The sequence below is a fragment of the Capra hircus genome (assembly GCF_001704415.2).
Source record: "Capra hircus breed San Clemente chromosome X unlocalized genomic scaffold, ASM170441v1, whole genome shotgun sequence".
Classification (NCBI taxonomy): Eukaryota; Metazoa; Chordata; class Mammalia; order Artiodactyla; family Bovidae; genus Capra; species Capra hircus.
Genome location: NW_017189517.1, coordinates 13,621,402 through 13,641,068, shown reverse-complemented (window position 1 = coordinate 13,641,068; position 19,667 = coordinate 13,621,402). Strand labels below are relative to the sequence as shown.

The 19,667-nt window shown below is 41.7% G+C and overlaps 1 protein-coding gene across 6 annotated transcripts in view; it reads right to left on the bottom strand.

Moving 5' to 3' along the window:
• The window catches only part of ATP1B4 (ATPase Na+/K+ transporting family member beta 4), a 46,862-nt gene that overhangs the window by 18,542 nt on the left and 8,653 nt on the right, over positions 1-19,667 (bottom strand). For 4 of the 6 annotated variants that reach the window (XM_018044272.1, XM_018044275.1, XM_018044274.1 and 1 more), the window contains exons 4-8: positions 19,424-19,528; positions 16,074-16,270; positions 15,379-15,435; positions 11,910-12,005; positions 11,054-11,180 (exon numbers count right to left, since the gene is read on the bottom strand). In XM_018044272.1, coding sequence (XP_017899761.1) covers positions 11,054-11,180; positions 11,910-12,005; positions 15,379-15,435; positions 16,074-16,270; positions 19,424-19,528 — 582 coding nt within the window. Of the gene's footprint in view, positions 1-7,684; positions 11,181-11,909; positions 12,006-15,378; positions 15,436-16,073; positions 16,271-19,423; positions 19,529-19,667 lie in introns of those variants that run through there. The other 2 variants (XM_018044273.1, XM_018044276.1) reach the window with 1 other exon arrangement.

Sequence of the window (19,667 nt, the reverse complement as noted above, 5' to 3'; positions counted from 1 at the left end):
AATTTAAAACATTTTTGCATTAAAGGACACAATCTTTGCATTAAAAGACACATTAAAAACACAGATTGAAAAGGAATCCTCATGGAAAGGGAGAAATATTTATAAATCTGATAAGGGGTTAATATGCAGAATATATGATGAACTTCTACAACTGAATGATTTAGAAAACCTGATTTAAAATACGGGCAAAGGTAACAAGATGGTGGACTAGGAAGTTACAGGCCCTCCTTTCCCCACAGAGACACTGAGTTACACTGAGTTAACAGTAATACACAGACCAGAATACCTCTGTGAAAACTCTAGAGACCAGCTGAGAAGCTACAGCAACTAGGCCCTTATAAAACCAAGAGGGATTCCAGTGAAAGAGTAGGAAAATTCATGCACTTTGGTTACTCGTTCAGGTCACTCCCTCTGTGTAGCATAGTACAGACAGAGTAACCAGGAGGAAAACCTCCATACCAGAGCACCTCCCCCCAGAAGAAATAAAAAAGGAACATATGTCCAACATTCTGACTTGTCTGGGACTGCCAGAGGAACTAGTTTCTGTCTTGCCTGATTCAGAACACTGATGGGACCAGCACCATAGTTTGGAAGCCACTGAGAGCAGGTTTGGGCTTCTCAGGTGGAGCTAGTGGTAAAGAACCTGCCTGCAAATGCAGGAGATATAAAATACGTGGGTTCGATCCCTGGACTGGGAAGATCCCCTGGAGGAGGCATGGCAACCCACTTAAGTATTCTTGTGCGGAGAATCACATAGACAGGGGAGCCTGGAGGCCAAAGTCCATAGGGTCGCAAAGAGTCAGACACGAATGCATGAAAATAGATTTGAAAGTCACTGAGAATAAAGACGGAGAAGGCAATGGCACCCCACTCCAGTACTCTTGCCTGGAAAATCCCATGGACGGAGGAGCCTGGTAGGCTGCAGTCCATGGGGTCACTAGGAGTCGGACACGACTGAGTGACTTCACTTTCACTTTTCACTTTCATGCATTGGAGAAGGAAATGGCAACCCATTTCTCTGGGGTCGCACAGAGTTGGACACGACTGAAGTGACTTAGCAGCAGCAGCAGAGAATAAAGAACATCGTGTTAGGACTGTAGTTCTGCAAGCAGACACCAGGGGGAGCAAGAGATCGGAAAAGGTTTGAGAGGTTTCAGAACTTTCAGCAGCGAAGCTTGGAGAACGTCTTCCCTTGCAAGAAGCTAGCGCTTAAAGATTGGGAGAAGTGGTTGTTTTTCAAATGCCCAAAGCCAAGCAAAAAATTACAAGAAACAGAGAAACATGGCCCAATCAACGGAACAAAATAAAACTGTAGGCATCAACCCTAATGAAACACAGATCTATGAGCTGCCTCACACTCATTAGCATGGCTACTATCACAAAACAGAAAATAACATGATGATAAGGGCGTGGAGAAATTGGAACCTTTGTGCACTGTTGAAAGGGCTGTAAAATGATGCAACTGCTATGAAAAATTATACGGATGTTCCTTTAAAAATTAAAAATAGAACTACCATATGATCCGACAGTCCCACTTCTGGGTGTGTACCCCAAAGAATTGAAAGCAGAGTCTTGAAAGATATTTGTTCATCCATGTTCATAGGAGCATTATCCATAATGGCCAAAAGGTAGAAACAGCCCAAATATTCATCAACATATGAATGGGTTAGCAAAATGTGGAATATTCATACAATGGAATATTATTCAGCCTTAAAAGGGAGGAAATTCTGTCATATGTTACAACATGGATGAACCTTGAGGACATTATGCTAGGTGAAATAAGCCACATGAAGACAAATACTGTATAATTCCACTTATATGAGGTATCTAAATTCATAGAAACAAAGTAGGATGTTTGTTAACCAGAGGCTGGAAGGAAGGGGAAAAGAAGAATTGCTGTTTAATGGGTACAAAGTTTCAGATTTGTAAGATGAAAAAGTTTTGGAGATCTGTTTCACAAAAATGTGAACTCACTGAACAGTACTGGACTCCACTGAAAAATAGTTAAGATGGCAAATTTTATGTTGTGTATATATATATTTTTGGCCACAGAAAATATCCTAAAGGAATAATCAGAAGTGCACACAGGGATTTTAGCACAAGAATGTTCACTGATCATTAATATCAAGGAAAAATAAGTAACAACCTTAATGCACAATTTGGAATTGATTAAATAAATTTTGATGCATTATGGATAGTACATAATGCTATTTAGCTATTAAAAGTCATGTTAAGAACAAAAAAATGATACATGATAAAGCAAGCATAATAGTAATAACAATGAAGTGTGGTGTTTATAACATGCATAGAAGAAAAATGTATGATAAATAGCACAAAGATGAAATGGAAGTTAATTGTTGTAAAGTTCCTATACTATACATGAATTGATAGAATATGATTTGAAGGTAGAGAGTGATAAATTAAGGATTTCTATAGTGAAACCCTAAAGCAATGTCTAAAAACGCACACACAAGAAATAAATGAAGCAATAATAGCTAATAAGTCAATAAAGTAGAATCATTTTAAAAACAATGAATTCCAATGGAAGACAGAAAAACAAGAAAGGGAGAACAATAAACAGACGGGACCAACAGAAAACAAATGGCAAGATAGTAGATTTAAATACAACCAAATTAATAATCACATAGTATATAAATGGTCTAAACAACTCAAATGGTAGAGGTTGTCAGTATAAAATATATGATAACTACATAATTAAATATATATATTTTTCTTATTACTGAAATATTTAAAAATAGTTTACTGTTTAAATAAAAATATAACAATGTGTTGAGCAGCTTATGATATATGAATCAGTAAAATGTATGATAACAATAGCAGAAAAACCCACAGGGGAGAAGTTAAACATATGATTCTATGGTAAGGTTTATATACAATATGTAAAGTGGTATGATATAACTTAAAGGTAGATTATGATTTTAAAGATATATACTCTAAACCAGTGGTTCTCAATCAGAGGTGATTTTGACCCCGGAAGACATTTTGGAATGTCTGCAGACATTTTTGGTTTCTGCAACTGATGTATACTGGGTAGAGGCCAGGGATGCTGCCAAACGTTCCAAATGCACAGGATGGTCCCTGAAATGAAGAATCACCTGGACCAAAAAGTCAACAATTTTGAGATTGAGAAAACCTGCTATAAACTCTAAAGCAACCATTGAAATAGAATCTTTCTTGAAGAAATTGACAGGCAGGTCAAAAAATTTACATGGAAATTAAAGGTATGCAGAAAAGCTAAAAAATGTTTTTTTTTTTTAAAAAGAAGAACAAAGTTGGAAGACTCACACTTTCTAAGTTCACAACTTGCTCCAAAGATTTTGGCAAATCTTGTATTTGATAAAGGTATATAACCCTAACAAATGGAGAGTAGAAAGACAACCAAACTAAAAATGAGCACAGGATCTAAATAGACATCTCTCCAAAGAAAATATACAAATGGCCAATGAGCAGAAGAAAAAAAAAATGCTCTCTGTCCTTAGTCATCAGGGAAATGCAAAATACAAATCAAAACCATGATAAGGGGACTTCTCTGGTGGTTCAGTGGCTAAGACTTTGAGCTCCCAATGCAGGGGACCCGGGTTCGATTCCTGGTAAGGGAACTAGATCCCACATTCTGCAACTAAGACCCAGAGCAGCTAAATAAATATATATTCTAAAAAAACATGATAAGATGCCACTGCACTCCCAGTGGGATGGCTATAATAAGAAAAAAATAATAAAAGTGTTGGAAAGGATATAAAGAAGTTGGAGCCCTCATATGCTGGTGGGACTGTAAAATGGTACAACTGCTTTGGAAAACAGTTGGACAGTTCCTCAAAAAGTTAAACATAAAATTGCCATAGGACCCAGAAATTTCTCTTCCTCTCTATATAGATGGATATATAGATAGATAAGTGATATGTCGATAGATATTCTCATCCCTATTAAAAGGCACTCTCCATTCCCCTTCCTTCCAGCCCTTGGCAACCACAGATGTATTGTGTCTTTATGGATTTGCCTATTCTGAATACATCATATAAATGGAATCAAACGTGATCTTTTGCGTTTGGCTTTTTTAGCATAATGTTTTGAGATTCATCCATGCTGTGGCATGGATCAGTATTTCATTCCTTTTATGCCTGAATAATATTCCACTGTATAGATATGTTATATTTTGTTTATCCATTCATTAGTTGGTGGACATTGGGGTTATTTCCATTATATATTATTCCAACAATATTATGTAGTTTTCAGTGTGTAAGTCTTACACTTGTCTTGTTAATCTTTTCCTAAATATTTTATTCTTTTTTATTCTATTATAAATGGAATTGTTTTTAAATTTCATTTTTTAATTGTTCACCACTAGTACAGAGAAAGACCATCATTTTTTTTGTGCTGATATTTTATCTTGCAATCTTAGTGAACTTATTCTCTAGCTGTCATAGTCTTTTAATAGATTCCTTGGATTTTCTATATACAAGATGATGTCATCAGTCAGAGGGTTGGAGGGGAGGGAAAGGATGTTACCCTCATCCTGTGTCTTACTTGTGAACAAATTTGTTCTGATGCAAGTCAAATACTTTTATGATTCAAGTTATTAATAACTATTTTATGAAGATTGTATCATTCTATTCTGAGAAGAAAATGTTTTATGGAAGCCAGGCTTTGAATGCAGATTTAAATTATGGAATTCTCTTTGGTAAAGACAAAGTAGAATAAATCAAGATGGTTTCTTTCTCTCTCTTTCCACCTTGCTTTTTTTCCAAGCCAAAGGTATTGACAAAATGCCAGAGTAGAGTGAAAGGACTGTCTTTGGAGACCTTAATGTTAAAATTTTGAAAAGATTTTAGTCTAAAAGTACAAGAACAACCATAAGTAGATGTAGGATTTGACAGGACACTGACAAAATGCAGTGGACAGCTATTCTATCTTCCACTCGTTCACCTTTCTTTGGTAAAATCACTTCCGTTTTCCTCAGGAGGATCACCTCGCCCTGACTTTCATTCCAGGCAAGCTGAGTGATATTGATATCATCTCAAGCTCCAGGGCTGGGCATGTGACTCAAGCCTGGCCAATTAGAAAAGTTTCTCCTTGTGGCCACAGAGGTAGGTTCAGGGATGGGCACAGAATCCAATTCAAGCCAATGAGAGACTCAAAATTTTTATTTGAACTATCAGGGAAGAGAAGCTACCTTTTCAAAGGGAAAGCGAAAGTGATAAGTTGCTCAGTTGTGCCAGACTCTTTGCGACCCCATAGACTGTATAGCCCGCCAAGCTCCTCTGTCCATGGGATTCCCCAGGCAAGAATACTGGAGTGGGTAGCCATGCCCTTCTCCAGGAGATCTTCCCTACCCAGGTGTCAAACCCGGGTCTCCCAAATTGTGGGCAGATTCTTCACCATTTGAGCCACCAGGGAAGCCTTTTGAAGGAAAATTAGCCTTTGAGGACATAGGCCTGATAGTGCTGGCAGCCATTGTACATATCTTGATTGTGGAGCCTGAGAATGAAGCCAACATGATGGAAAGCAGTATAGAGAGATGGAGAAAGACTGGTTCCTAATGACATAGAGTTCCAAGACTTGGCTATGCCTGAAACCAAAGTAACCAGGACCTGGACTTTTTAGTTATATGATTCAGTAAATTTCTTTTTATCCTCAAGTCTATTTGAGATTGTTTTTATTCATTTGTTTTGTGACTTACAAGCAAAAGAGTTTTAAATGACATACCAAAGGATACCAGATTAGGAAAGTATGAAGGAGGAAATTGGAAAAGGGAATGAATATTAAAGAACAGAGAAAAGAGTTTCTATCATGGGAAAGCCTGCTGCCTCTGACCCCAAAGCTGTGGAGCAGAGTATGCATGAAGACAAAATGCCCTGGTCACTGGAGTCAGTTCAGTAGATGGTTCTAGCACTCTACCAGGCTCCCAGGAGTCTGTGCTCAGAATCTCAAAATCTTGGTGGCTGTGCTAGATGTTTTGTGTTTGATGCTCCAAAAGTAGTCCCCCCTCCCCTTTCCACCCTGCTTTCTTCCTTGGGAGACTGACCTGTATGGACCACACCAGAGGGCTTACTTGCCGTCTAACTTTTGGCTGGGTTTGGGCAATGAGAATTACCAGCAGGCGATCAGAAGGAGGGAGGAAGATTAAGTCAAGGTATTTATTTTCCTGTTTCCCTACCTACTAGGTCACCTTGAGAGAGCTTAGTTCTCCAGCAAGGTCACCACTTCTCTCGAGGTGGTCAGCTATACCCTACTCAGTCCTTCTGGGTTTTGGGAACCACTTCCTAACCCTGTCCCTTAGGGCCTAGGGAAGGTTAAGAGTTTGGCACCCCACTCCAGTACTCTTGCCTGGAAAATCCCATGGACGGAGGAGCCTGGTAGGCTGCAGTCCATGGGGTCGCGAAGAGTCGGACACGACTGAGCGACTTCACTTTGACTTTTCACTTTCATGCATTGGAGAAGGAAATGGCAACCCACTCCAGTATTCTTGCCTAGAGAATCCCAGGGATGGGGGAGCCTGGTGGGCTGCCGTCTATGGGGTCGCACAGAGTCGGACACGACTGAAGCGACATAGCGGCAGCAGCAGCAGGCTGGTTTATTGTGCTATTCTTTGTTGTTCCCTACATTGACACATTTATAATTAATCTCTTTGTAAATAAATCCTCTACCAATTATTCTATTTTGTCAACATGCTGTCTATTTCTTATTGGAATCCTAACTGATGCTATGGCTAATCAGGGGCCTGCAGAGAAGTATATCTTGAATACAGGGCTGTCAGACTGAGAGCCTACCACATCCTTCTTAAACCTTTTCGATCCCTCTATCAGCTTTTCTTCTTTCCTAGCCTACAACTAAAGAACTGTGTGAAGTAGGCAGGGCTGTTCTGCATTTCAACTCCATTTTCCTTGCCCTTTGCCTCCATCTATCCTAGCCCCCCTCACACCCCTCAGTACCTACACAGACACCCAAAATTATTTTCTGCCTGGATAAAATCACACTGTAAATCACACTTCTGCATGATTTGGTTAAACTGCTTTATCATGTTTGAAATTAGTAAGGAAAAAGGACTCTAACACAGAACCTAGATGGGGGAAATACACTGGGATCATAGACCTCCCCTCAGTCAAACCATATCTGCCTAGTAGACCTTAGCCCAGGGCAGCTTGCAAAGAAAGAAGGGGTTCCTACTGCAGCCTAGCCTCTGAGTCAAACAAGGGAATGGAAATATTTCTGTCTTTAGCTGCAATCACCACTAGAGATTTGCTCTGGGAGACAGTCCGTGGTCAGATGTGCCCTGAAGTCACTTAACTTGCAGTTTCTCTTTGAATTTCTGTTCCTTTTCCCTGCCTCAAAGTTTCTCGTCGTGTTCTTCTCCTATGCAAACAAACAATAATTTATACCAGAAACTCAACCTTGATGAAGAAAGGCAGTTTACTCTGACAAAATAGTCTTCCAAGAAACTGGAGCATGAGTGTTGCAAAAGGAAAAATGCTTAGAAATGGAACAACTTTTAGTTTCATTCTCCTGTGGCCGAATCACAAGAGTCGGGAAAAAAAGATGGGAGGGAGAAGAAAAAAAAGTCTTAAACTAATAGGCTGTCAGTTGTCAAGTTTTCCACCCACATGTCTGCCCAATATTCCTGTGGGGAAATCAGTGGTACAGTTTAGAAAGAGGAAATCATACACTCCTTTTTTATTTTAATTTATTGCTGTCAACATCTCCCCAAGACAATATTAATGTTTTCTACATGAAGATTCCCAGCAAACAGATGCCTAAGAAAGGTAACGTTAGAATAATAATTTCAAGGGCTAAGAAGTAAAAGAAATCCTAAGTCTAGCATGGACAAAAATCATGAAGGCATTTGGAAGTAGTATTTCTCATTGACAATCAAGTAAAACCGAGTACAGTGCAACAGATGGTATACAAATCAAATCCTGATACAGCACCATTTAGGGGACTATTTAAATTAATCCACTGGAAGTTTCTTCAATTGTTAGAATCCAGTTTTAATAAATATAATATCCAGTTCTGTATAATAAAGCTATTTTTAAATGTCCTGGCTGACATCCCCAAGTATCCTATTTCTATTCAATATTGCCTTGAAACTGTGGAAATGATGGATTCTGTTGAATGAGAAATACTGTATGACAAAAGATTCATAATTCCTTGTCTATTTAATAGTCAACGTATTTAACAGGATCATGTATTATGTATAATATATAGCACCAGTTGAATTCCTGTGAAATGTTAACTATTCTAACCCAAATTTGACATATGTTTTAAAATGTTTGGGACATCTATCATTCATTGATTTTTTAAAAGATGGTACTTCCTGGTAAGCAGCAGCTCAGAGTAGAAAGAGCACTGGACCTGGAGTCAGATGCAATGCGGGTTGTTTTCACTAAACGCTCTCTAAGTTCCTTTCCAGATCTACTGTTCTATTATCTGTTACTACTAAATCTTGAGACTTTGATCATTTGAGCTGATTGTTAGGAGGTTTTCAAGTTGTTATCTTCAAGTTGGTTTCTTTTTAAAGGTTAGTTTTGAAAGTCGAATTTGGTAAGATAAAGAGTTGAGGGGAGACAGTTTCGTTGTTTTTTGTATTTTCCACAAATCTGCTGTCGCATGTCTTTGAATCACTTGTTAATAGCAGTCAGCCCCCCCTTTACTGTCACTAAGAGTTGGAAAGGTGTGTGGGAAGGAGATTCCAAAGAGCAGCAGCAGTCCTTTCTGCCATAAGCCAAGAGAGAGGCGCTACCTGAGAGACCAGATTGCTGTGATATGTTTACATAAGTGGCTCAAATTCCCATGATTAAATACCGTGGACTTTCTTAAGAGAGTTCACTTAAACAAATGTTGTTTTTGTCCTCAGATTTCCTTCTTCCCCAACCCACTTATATTTACAGCTCCACGTCAGTGTCTGACAAGTAGAAATCACAAGCCTAAAATGTCCAGAATTGATCTCAACATCTTCCTCTCCAATCCTGCTTCACTCATGTATTCCCAGTCTTAATCGACAGTATCACCATCCCAGTGGTTCTTGCCAAGCTCAGAACCTTAGTGTCATTCTTGATTTCTTCTGCCTCACTGCCCATTCCCCAGTCTTGTCCCTCTGCAATGCACCCTTCACAATGTGGCTGCCAAAGTGCTCTTTCTGCAAAGGAAGTATGATCACAAAGCTTCCCTGCATAAAATGCTTTTGTTTGTTGTTGTTTAGTCACTAAGTCATGTCCGACTCTTTGTGACCCCATGGACTGTAGCCCGCCAGGCTCCTCCGTCCATGGAATTTTTCAGGAAAGAATACTGGAGTGAGTTGCCATTTCCTTCTCCAGGGGATCTTCCCCACCCAGGGACTGAACCCATGTCTCCTATGTGTCTTCTGCTTAGCAGGTGGATTCTTTATCACTGAGCCACCTGGGAAGCCCATAAAATGCTTTAATGACTCCTTTTCTCCTACTGGATAAAACTCGAAGGCCTCTTTCAGTACCTGTATGCCTTTCTAGCCCAGTCCACTGCCCCTCCCTGCCATTGCTCTGAGCCCTTTACATTCGAGTTACATGAGCTGCTCACAGTTACCCAAACATACCATGGTCTTTCATGATTGTGACTTTGCATGTAAAATTTCCTCTGCTACTTTCTCAGCTTGAGTTATTTTTCCTCATGTTCCCATAGCATTCCCACATACTAATATTAAAACTCTTGTCACACTATATTGTAGTTACTTCTTTCCTTGTTTGTCTTCACTACCAAACTGTCAGTTCCCTGTTTTGGGAGAAGGTAAACACTGTAGAGGAGCTTCTGACTCTGGATATTTCCAGGTGGCCTTTAAGCTTGCTTTGGACCCTGAGACACTATACTCTTCTCTAACACTCTCTTTTTCTCCTGGTCCCAGCCCTCTTCCTAGTAGAGACAAGCAGCGGAATGGTCATATGGCCAAAGATAAGACAAAGCAGCCTGGCTGATCCACAACCTGGATAAACATCTGCCTCATACCATTTTTTTAAGAAAATGAAAAGCTGGCTAATGGGACTTGAATATAGGGTGGCCTGGCAGGAGATTTCTGTCTTACCATGTATCAGTTGGGAGACCCTGACTTCAGTCCCCAAAGGTGTAGCAGAGGGTGTGAGAGGGTGGTCAACACACCCATCCCTGAGGTCTCAAAAGAGCATCACACTGCTGGCAAACAAATAGCCCAAGAAGAATTAGGTGGTGGAGATCATCCTTGTCTTTTCCTTTGCCTGAAGCAGAGACAACCTTTCTACGGGAACATTTGCCTTTGGATGACTACACCATAAAGCAAGGAATCTAGTAACAGTCACATCCACGTGGTAGGTGTTCTCCCCAGTTGCACTGGGCCTCACCTCCCCAAAGTAGTCATAGGGAAAGTCTATGTTCTGGTCTATCCCAGAACAACATCCAGTTATCAATGACTTCTGTTCCAGTTGGAGATAACCTAGTTGGTGAAGCAGTGTTTAGTTGCCCAAGAAAGCCTATTTCACAAGCACCCTTGGATACAGAGTTCCCTGGGCATGGTGGCCCTAGGTGTATTCTGGATTGGTCTGCTTGGTGATTCTCAGGGCAGGACCTTGCCAGGCAGGTTAACAAAAAGGGTTAGTTATCAGCCTGGTTGGGAGGAATCTCACCTCTAAAAACAACACATTTTTAGAAAACATGATGAATTTATAATCATTACAGAAATTGTCCTTCATGGCTACTGTGAATTTTATCAGATACTATGTTTACACTACAATAAGACTTCTAGCAGCAAGTATGGATTTTAGTTTTAACTGGGGGAAAAGGAAACGAATATCATCTATTTGTCATCAGGAGAGACTACCTTTAAAAATCAAATAGTTCCCACAATGCCATTTTGTACATATGTCAAAGGCAAGGAAAAATGGTCTACTGTCTCAGGTGTGTCCATCTGGCTGTGTCCTGATTGAAGAAAAGAATTCAGGTGCTACCAGGGTAACATGAAATAAAACAGAAACAGAACTGGTGGGAGTGGCCCCCCAAAGTTCTTAGGTTTCTATGTTTAGAGTAAAGATTACCCTACCCACAAAACGATCATTGATGACGTCATTTATGATGCCTTTGCCCTTCAGCTGGCACTGCACAGGCACCGCTTGGTTCTTCACTACATCTGTAAAGTGCATTGCCACCAGCGGGGAGGTGTAGTTAACCTGTAGGTGGAAGAACAATGAATTCCAAGTGGGGGGGAGGGGAGGGGGCGTGGGGAAGGACAGCAGGATGGATGTGATTGGATGGTCAGTGCAGGATGGAATAACCTCCATAAAGGAGACTGTGCAAATTCCATGATGCCAAGTCGCAGGTAGCTGAAGCAACTGAGATGCTCTCTCTGCCCTGGGACTCGGGGGAAATGACACGTTTCTCTCGTAAGTCAGTGTCAGTTGTCTGACTGTCCTCTGGGGAGAAGAAGTTCTAACTCAGCATGATATGGTTTTCTGGGTATCAGACCATGAATCAAACCAGAACTAGTATTTATTAAGTCTCCAAGCTGGCGTTGAAGCCTTCACTGCCCCAAGACTCCAAGCAGGAGAAAAAGGAACCCGATTATTTGGGCATCATTGAGTGCAATGCTAAGTGATTAGTCTGCTCCTGGCTCTGCCACTAATTAGCTGTGTGACCTTGGGCAAGTCACTTCCTCTCTCTGAACCCTCATTTTTCTATCTGTAAACTGAAGGAGTGAGGCCACACCATGTTTGAGATTCCTTCAGATTTGGCAAGGAGCGGTTGGGATAGGAATTGGTGGAGTGAACTCCTGGTCTGGGCCAGCAACTGTTCACCCCATTGCTATTACTACCTGCTGCTCCCTGATTCTCATTGATCCCAGCCAGCCCTGCCTCTGAGCCCTTTTTGACAGCAAAGACTAAAGGGAAATACAGACTTACATGAGTCAGTTTGCCATAGTAAGGGTAGTAGCGGAGGTCAAAAGAAGCCGACTCTGGGTAGTAATTGATGGATCGGATGTCATTTTCGTCACCTCTCTGTAAGTAGAAGCAAGTATGTATTAGGTGCTGGGTCCCTGAGTTGGAGCCTGAGCTAAAGGGGCCTGAGGCCCAGATAGAAACACTGTGTGTGCATCTCAGGAAGATCAGGAAAGCAGAGTGAGGCATAGCTCAGGCCAGACTTATTGCCAGAGGAGTGTTTCTAGGTAAAGACTGGGCTTTGGCTTTGCAGTTCAAAGAATTCTGAATAGAAGGCCCAGACATGGGAGGCTGAAGGTTCTCAGTGTAGCTCTGTGCTGGCTCCTTGGAGACTCAGGCGGAAGGGCTCCGAGGGGCTCCAAAGGGCTTGCGGTACCTGGTGTTGCTCTGGCAAGAGGGCCTACCATGCCAGCCCCTCTGCAAAGAATCATACTGGACCTGGCACCCAGCCTTGGACTCTGGAGCCGAGGCAGGCGTAAATTAGAGCATGCTCTGCAAATCCCACTCTGCAACACCATGCACGTGGTGTGCTCAGTTCCGGTGGAGGTCAAACCAGGTGCACAGGGACACAGCCTGGACATGGCTCACCTAAACACGTGTCTCTGACCACATTCTCTGAGGGGCTTCATTAGAGGGGGTGGGGTCAGGAGGATAAGCAAAGGGGGAATGACTAAATAAACAAGTTTACCCTCATTTAACTTCTATGTAGAGTACATCATGTGAAATGCTGCGCTGGATAAAGCACAAGCTGGAATCAAGATTGCCGGGAGAAATATCAATAACCTCAGATATTCAGATGACACCACCCTTATGGCAGAAAGCGAACAAGAACTAAAGAGCCTCTTGATGAAAGTGAAAGAGGAGAGTGAACAAATTGTCTTGAAACTCAACATTCAGAAAACCAAGATCATGGCATCTGGTCTCATCACTTCATGGTAAATAGATGGGGAAACGATGGAAATAGTGAGAGATTTTATTTTCTTGGGCTCCAAAATCACTGCAGATGGTGACTGCAGCCATGAAATTAAAAGATGCTTGCTCCTTGGAAGAAAAGCTATGACTGACCTAGACAGCATATTAAAAAGCAGAGACATTACTTTGCCAACAAAGGTCAGTCTAGTCAAAGCTATGGTTTTTCTAGTAGTCATGTACGGATGTTGAGAGTTGGACCATAAAGAAAGCTGAGCACTGAAGAACTGATGCTTTTGAATTGTGGTGTTAGAGGAGACTCTTAAGAGTCCCTTGGACTGCAAGGAGATCCAACCAGTCCATCCTAAAGGAACTCAGTCCTGAACATTCATTGGAAGGACTGATGCTGAAGCTGAAACTCCAATACTTTGGCCACCTGATGCAAAGAACTGACTCATTTGAAAAGACCCTGATGCTGGGAAAGATTGAGGGTAGGAGGAGAAGGGGATGACAGAGGATGAGATGGTTGGATGGCATCATCAACTCAATGGACATGAGTTTGAGTAAGCTCTGGGAGTTGGTGATGGACAGGGAGGCCTGGTGTGCTTCACATGGGGTCACAAAGAATCAGACACGACTGAGCAAGTGAACTGAACTGACCCTCATCATAGTATATCAGGCAGGGCTTTCTGCCCATGCATTAGGTTTGCCCTAGATAGCCGATGTCTGGAGGTTAGTAAGAGACAAATAGTGAATCACTACAAGCAAATCACTCACTCGGGTCATGTGATTACTTCTATCAATATACTATAATGGCTTAGTATAAACTGAATTCTCCTTCATTTATTCTAGTAATTACTTCATCCTGCTTGACTTCCACAAGTGGGTGTGGATTTGACTGGTATTGATTATTATAGAATGTATAATGACTCAATTTTTTTTTTAAAAAGACAGTTCTCAGCAAGGTTCGATGTAAGCTGAAAAATGAATGACTTCCACTAGGGAACTCTCAGTTCATTTCAGTCGCTCAGTCATGTCTGATTCTTTGTGACCCCATGGACTGCAGCACACCGGGCTTCTCTGTCCATCACCAACTCCCAGAGCTTGCTCACACTCACAGCCATCAAGTTGGTGATGCCATCCAACCATCTCATCCTCTGTCGTCCCCTTCTCCTCCCACCTTCAATCTTTCCCAGCATCAGGGTCTTTTCCAGTGAGTCAATTCTTCCCATCAGGTGGCCAAAGTATTGGAGTTTCAGCTTCAGCATCATTCCTTCCAATGAATATTCAGGACTGATTTCCTTTAGGATTGACTGGTTTGATCTCCTTAGGGAACTCTAAGCAGGACTCAATCCAGTTACTATGCTAGTTTAAGACTGAGTTCATCTTCATGGTTTATTTTTATATTCTAAAAAGTAATGAAATTTATTTTTGGTGAATGGTGTGTGGAATCAATTCCACCGTTTGTAGTCACACCTCTCATGTGTGTATGTTTATACATGTTCACGTATATGTGAACAGAATGACCGTCTTTCCTACCTTGGTCACTGGGCAAGCATGGCCTGACCTTTCAAAGCACATCTTCAGTGTCATCACCTCCCATGTGGAACTAACATTTCCTTTCTTAATGTCCCCACTGCATCTGTATTACTTGACTGCCTTGATTTCAGAGACACATTCATATTTATCTTGGCACTCCCAACACCAAGCAGAGTACCTGGTACTTAATAAGTGATTCATAAATTCTTGTTGAATGTGAACTACTGCTGAATAAATGCCACCTTTTGTTGCTTTCTGATCTGCCACCATCAAGACTGGAGTTTTGAGCGGCATTTCTGGTACTGAGAATGGGATTCCCTGGCTTCACTTATTTGTAAGACATCTGCCCAGGACTGGGGGTACAGTGGCTGTTAGCAAACAGGAGGCAGCTACTGCCAGTTTAAGAAGCAAACCCAAGATCTAGGGCTTTTTCCTACAAGGGAGCTAATTGGCACAGATGAGATAGGAGTTAATGGTCCCTTGAAGGACAGTTAATTAGCATATTAATGGAGTTCTGTTTATACTTCCTTTGTAGTCATTTGCTATTGCAGCACCCAGTGCCACTGGTCATTGCTGCAAAAAGTGAAATTCAGTTTTAAAACCAGGGACTAATGACTCTAATGAAAGCCGCTTGTTTAGTTCAAAGAAACAAGTAATTAGAGCTAAAAGCAAAAGTGTAAACAGAATCCCAATTAATGACTTGGCACATTGTTGTTCCCTGCTGTGGCCCTTAGCTGAGGTTCAGTCCTTGGCTTTCACAGGTATAAATCAGCACACACACACACACACACACACGAATACACATGAATGGAATGCTTTCTGGAAACAGGGAGGACTGAAGGTATAAATGGAGGCGTAGTTATGAAAAGATTAACCCTTTCCCTGACCCTTAGCTAACCGTCCAGGTTAAGCCCTTGGAAGAGATGACCCACCTTTTTGCACGAAACAGGTGTGCTAACAGTACTTATTCAAAGGGGCACTTTACCTGAACTTTGCAGGAAACCTTCACAGGGTCTCCACGCTCAGGACGAAAGCCAACAATCTAGCAAAAGAAAAAAAATTAACAGATTTGACAGTAAAAAAGTAGGGCTTTTCTAAATCCCCCTAGAGTCATCACTTCTTTAGGCACAAACTTGATCTATTTGTCCTCTCAGAAATGTTACAGAAAGCAGAAGATGCAAAATATCTTCAAAGCTACACAGCTCAGCTTACTCCTTGTTTTATTTGTGGCTGATATTCATACAATGGCAATTGCAGCAAGATTATCCTGAAGGTGTAAGGAACGTAATGGTGTCAAGAGGACAGCATGCCTGATAAGGCTCTGCCACCCCAAGGCATGGCGGGAGAGGAGGAAAATGTATTTCTTGTGATATAAGAATTGCCCCCCACACCACCTTCATGTCAGTCCCCTGTGCCAAACAGTTCAAGATCTCATTCCTGATACAGGCATCCAAGGGCAGATTCAGGGGTGCTGGAGAAGAATCCAAATAGAAAATGTTCAGGGAGAAAAGGAATTATTACTTGGTAGGTTTATCCAGGTGTTTGTATTACTGATGCTCTTGGTAAAAATGGCCAAGCTTAACAGTGTATAAAGACAGAACCCAAGAGACGTGGAGTGGCCAGGGCCTTCCTACCCAACTCATCCACTTTTCATCACCAGAGTATCATGGTTCAATATACCCGGTTCATCTTTAGAAGGATGCAAGGCTGTCCAGTAGAGTAGCCAAAAGTTGGGTCTTCCAGGCCAGAGCAGTTTTTCAGGAAGGAGCGCTTAAATTGGCAGGCCTTCTTGTCTTCATCCTCATCACCGTCTTGGATGAAGTACTGGCCCGGGGGACAGTCTACATTCATTTCCTCTTGAAGACTGTCATTGTAACCTAAAGTACGTAGGGGTGGCAAAGGGTCACGTTAGGTGCTGCAGAGAGGGCCAGGTTTTCAGTAGCTCTCCTCCCTGGCTTCCTTTCCCCAGCTTACTTGTGCTCCTCTGAAAGCCCACTCATTCTGTCTTAGACACTGTGACCTGGCGTCAGGGGCCCCAGGCCCTTCAACAACATCTCTCCAAGAAGCCTTCTGGGCTAGTCCCCTAGCCCACTTGGATTGCCTGTCCCCTTGCTTCTCATTCTCTTGGAACTTCTTCCATATCCATCTCTGGATTGTATTATGTTTGTTGCTTTATAACTCTTCTCTATTTTCCATTATTTCTTTTCTGACATGGTAAATTGTAAACGTGGAGGGCTGCCTCTTCTATTAATACTTCTGGGAGAGGCGCATAGTAGGTGGATTTGGGAAGAAGGATTGAGTCATATCAAGGCATGGAGTATACATAGAAGCAAAACACGGGGGTTATATCTCTTTAAGTTCAGTCTAGGAAACCTCTCTTTGAGGTTGATCAGAGGCACCCAATGCGAGAAGGTGAAAACTGTGTTGTGGAACAGGAGGAAGCGGGAGGAAGAAGAGGAGGAAATAAACCAGCTCATTCTTTATAGAGGGAAGTTAGTGCTGAAAAATAGAAACTTAGGTTGAAAGACAGGAAACAATGACAAACGTAGGGTCTCCACTGAGAGGTTGAGGGGGTGAGGTCTTGTCTGCTGAGAACCGAGGCACTCAGAGTCAGTGTCCCTTTCCTTGTGTGGAATTTAGCATGTGCACAAGGTACACGTGGCTTCCCTGGTAGCTCAGCTGGTAAAGAATCCGCCTGCAATGCAGGAGACCTGGGTTCGATCCCTGGGTTGGGAAGATCCCCTGGAGGAGGGAAAGGCTACCCATTCCAGTATTCTGGCCTGGAGAATTCCACAGACTGGGGTCCATGGGGTCGCAAAGAGTCTGACATGACTGAGCGACTTTCACTTTCAAGGTACAGGTATCAGGGAGAGGGCTGAAAAGGTCCACCTGTGAGCTGACTGGGCTACTAGATGCCATAGAACTGGGCTTTAGAAATGACTACATTATTCCCAGTTTGGTTCTCAATGATGAAGTCCAGTTAGTCCTATTAGATCCAGCCTCCATGCATTTATGTTCCAAGTAGCTCAGTTTTTCAGAGGAGATTGTGCCACCAGAGGTAAAACTCCAGAAGTACTGCTGGACCCTTATCTAGACAGACTGTGACTTGGGCTTGATATTAGAAGCAACTGGGAATTTTAAATTTATTCTATTAAATTTTAAATCTTAGTTATGGCTAAGCTTTTATTTTTCCTTTGACAAATCTACATTCAATTCAAGGTTTTGTTTTAATCTCTCTCTTTTTAAAATCTTTTTTTGAAGAACAAGAACTATGTTCAAATAACTTTCTAAATAGAAACTCTAATCACGTGTTCTTTGTTTCTCTTGAGGGTGCTCCTTTAAAAATAATGTGACATGGGCATGACCCTTATTGCAAAATCTCTGTCCTCACAGGAATGAAATTGATACTCTGGGATGTCTATTTCAGAGATGTGTTCCTTTTAAACAGGGCATATTATCTACACTTAGGAACTAAAAAATCCAATGCTTTTCTAATGTTCCCCACCTCTGTCATCAGGTCAGAATTGATATTTCTGCATCTGCTGTCTTAGAGGAATTTCCTCAGCAGAGATTCTGATAATACATTTGCAATAGCTCACAAGCATTTTGAAAGAAGAGACGATATTGTGCTGGCTATGATGCCCAAAATATTTTGGGGAGCCAAAAATGGGACTCCATGGATTCAAAAAGAACCATGCCCCTCTCATTTTACAGGTGAGGATTCTGAATCTCAGATTTAATCAAAATGACACTGACACAAAGCTGAGTTTCTAATTCCTGGTCATATGGCAGCAGCAAAGAATTGTAAAAAGCAGCACTTCTCAAGCTTTAAAGGGTGTAAACACCACCTGCAGATCCTCATTCAGCAGGTTTGGGTAGAGCCTGAGATTCTCCCTTTCCAGCAAACTCCCAAGTGATACTGATGTTGCTGGTCCCTGGCTCACACTTTGAGTAGCAAGCGTGTCAAGAACAGAAGCAAGGGTTTAAATTGAAACACTGGTTCAGCTACTGGAAAACTTTGATCAGATTTCTTCCCCTTTCTGAGCCTCAATTCCCCCATTTGTAAAATGGGGACAATAGACTCTGCGATGCAGGGTTAAAGTTCAGTGACAACATTTATGCATTTAAACAAGGCTTCCTATCACATAAGAAAATCCTCTTAGTTCAGTGCATGTTCTGTAGGCCACCCCCATCACTTGCCTTCAGCCAGGCCAGGACAACCAAACCAGTCTAACTGGCTTTTCCCCCACAAATAATAGGTGCAGTTGACCCATGGATTTACTTTGATAGCTGGAGAAATACAGAGACTGTGGGCTCTATGTTTAACCTTAACCAAGCTGCTACCTCAGTTTTCACCCTGTGTAAGGGCTTCTCAGAAAGCCATTCATTTGCCCCTGAGAACGTTATCTCATGATACTATAGAGATAGGCATCTTGAAAACACTGGCTATCAAAATGTTGGAGTGAGTGCCACCCAGAGGTTTGTCCTCCAACTCCCTTTTGGACTGCTATTTAAATAAAGAGCCTTAAATAAAGGCTCTTTCAGAGCCTTTAAGATGGATCGTCTCCAAGAAATGAATTCTCTCACCTTGAGAAAACACAAGAGATAAGAGTCTTCCAGTTCTGGAGAACACTCTCCTTTTCTCATCACCACCTGCCCCCACACCCCAGAATTATCTTTTGTAATTGATCATTATTGAGCCATCTGGATATGTCCAGGACATAACTAGGTGCTCTAGGGTATTCCAGAAGAGAAAGCAAGTTCTCTGTCCTAATGAACTTATCACCTTACTGGCTTATATGCTTTCATATAAACATATAACTTACCATCTTTGGCTTTATATGCTTTAAGGCAACATACAATCACAAACCACAATAGTTTTGATTGTATCTACAGGTGCTGAGGGGGATGCAAGGGGGAAAAATCAGAATGGGCAGTGTTAGTTAAGACTGGGATTTCAGAGCCAAGTGATTTTTGAGTTCCCACCCATCACCTTTCCAAAGATATTCTCACCATTCAGAGGCACTTACCCTGGAGAAAGCCATTTAGACTAATCACATAATGCTGCCAAGTGTCAGGTTCAGAAACGTTGAAGTTGAAGTTAAGGCTATGGGCGAAGGGTCTGATCATAACTCCTGGCAATGAAAACAAGTCTTGGATATATTAACCCGTTCTTGGGATAATTTTTTGTATCGATTCCCATGAAACCATTCCCCCCAACCCCCTCCCAGGCAATCAAAATGAAAAGGACCATAATCTGCCAAGTACCATTTT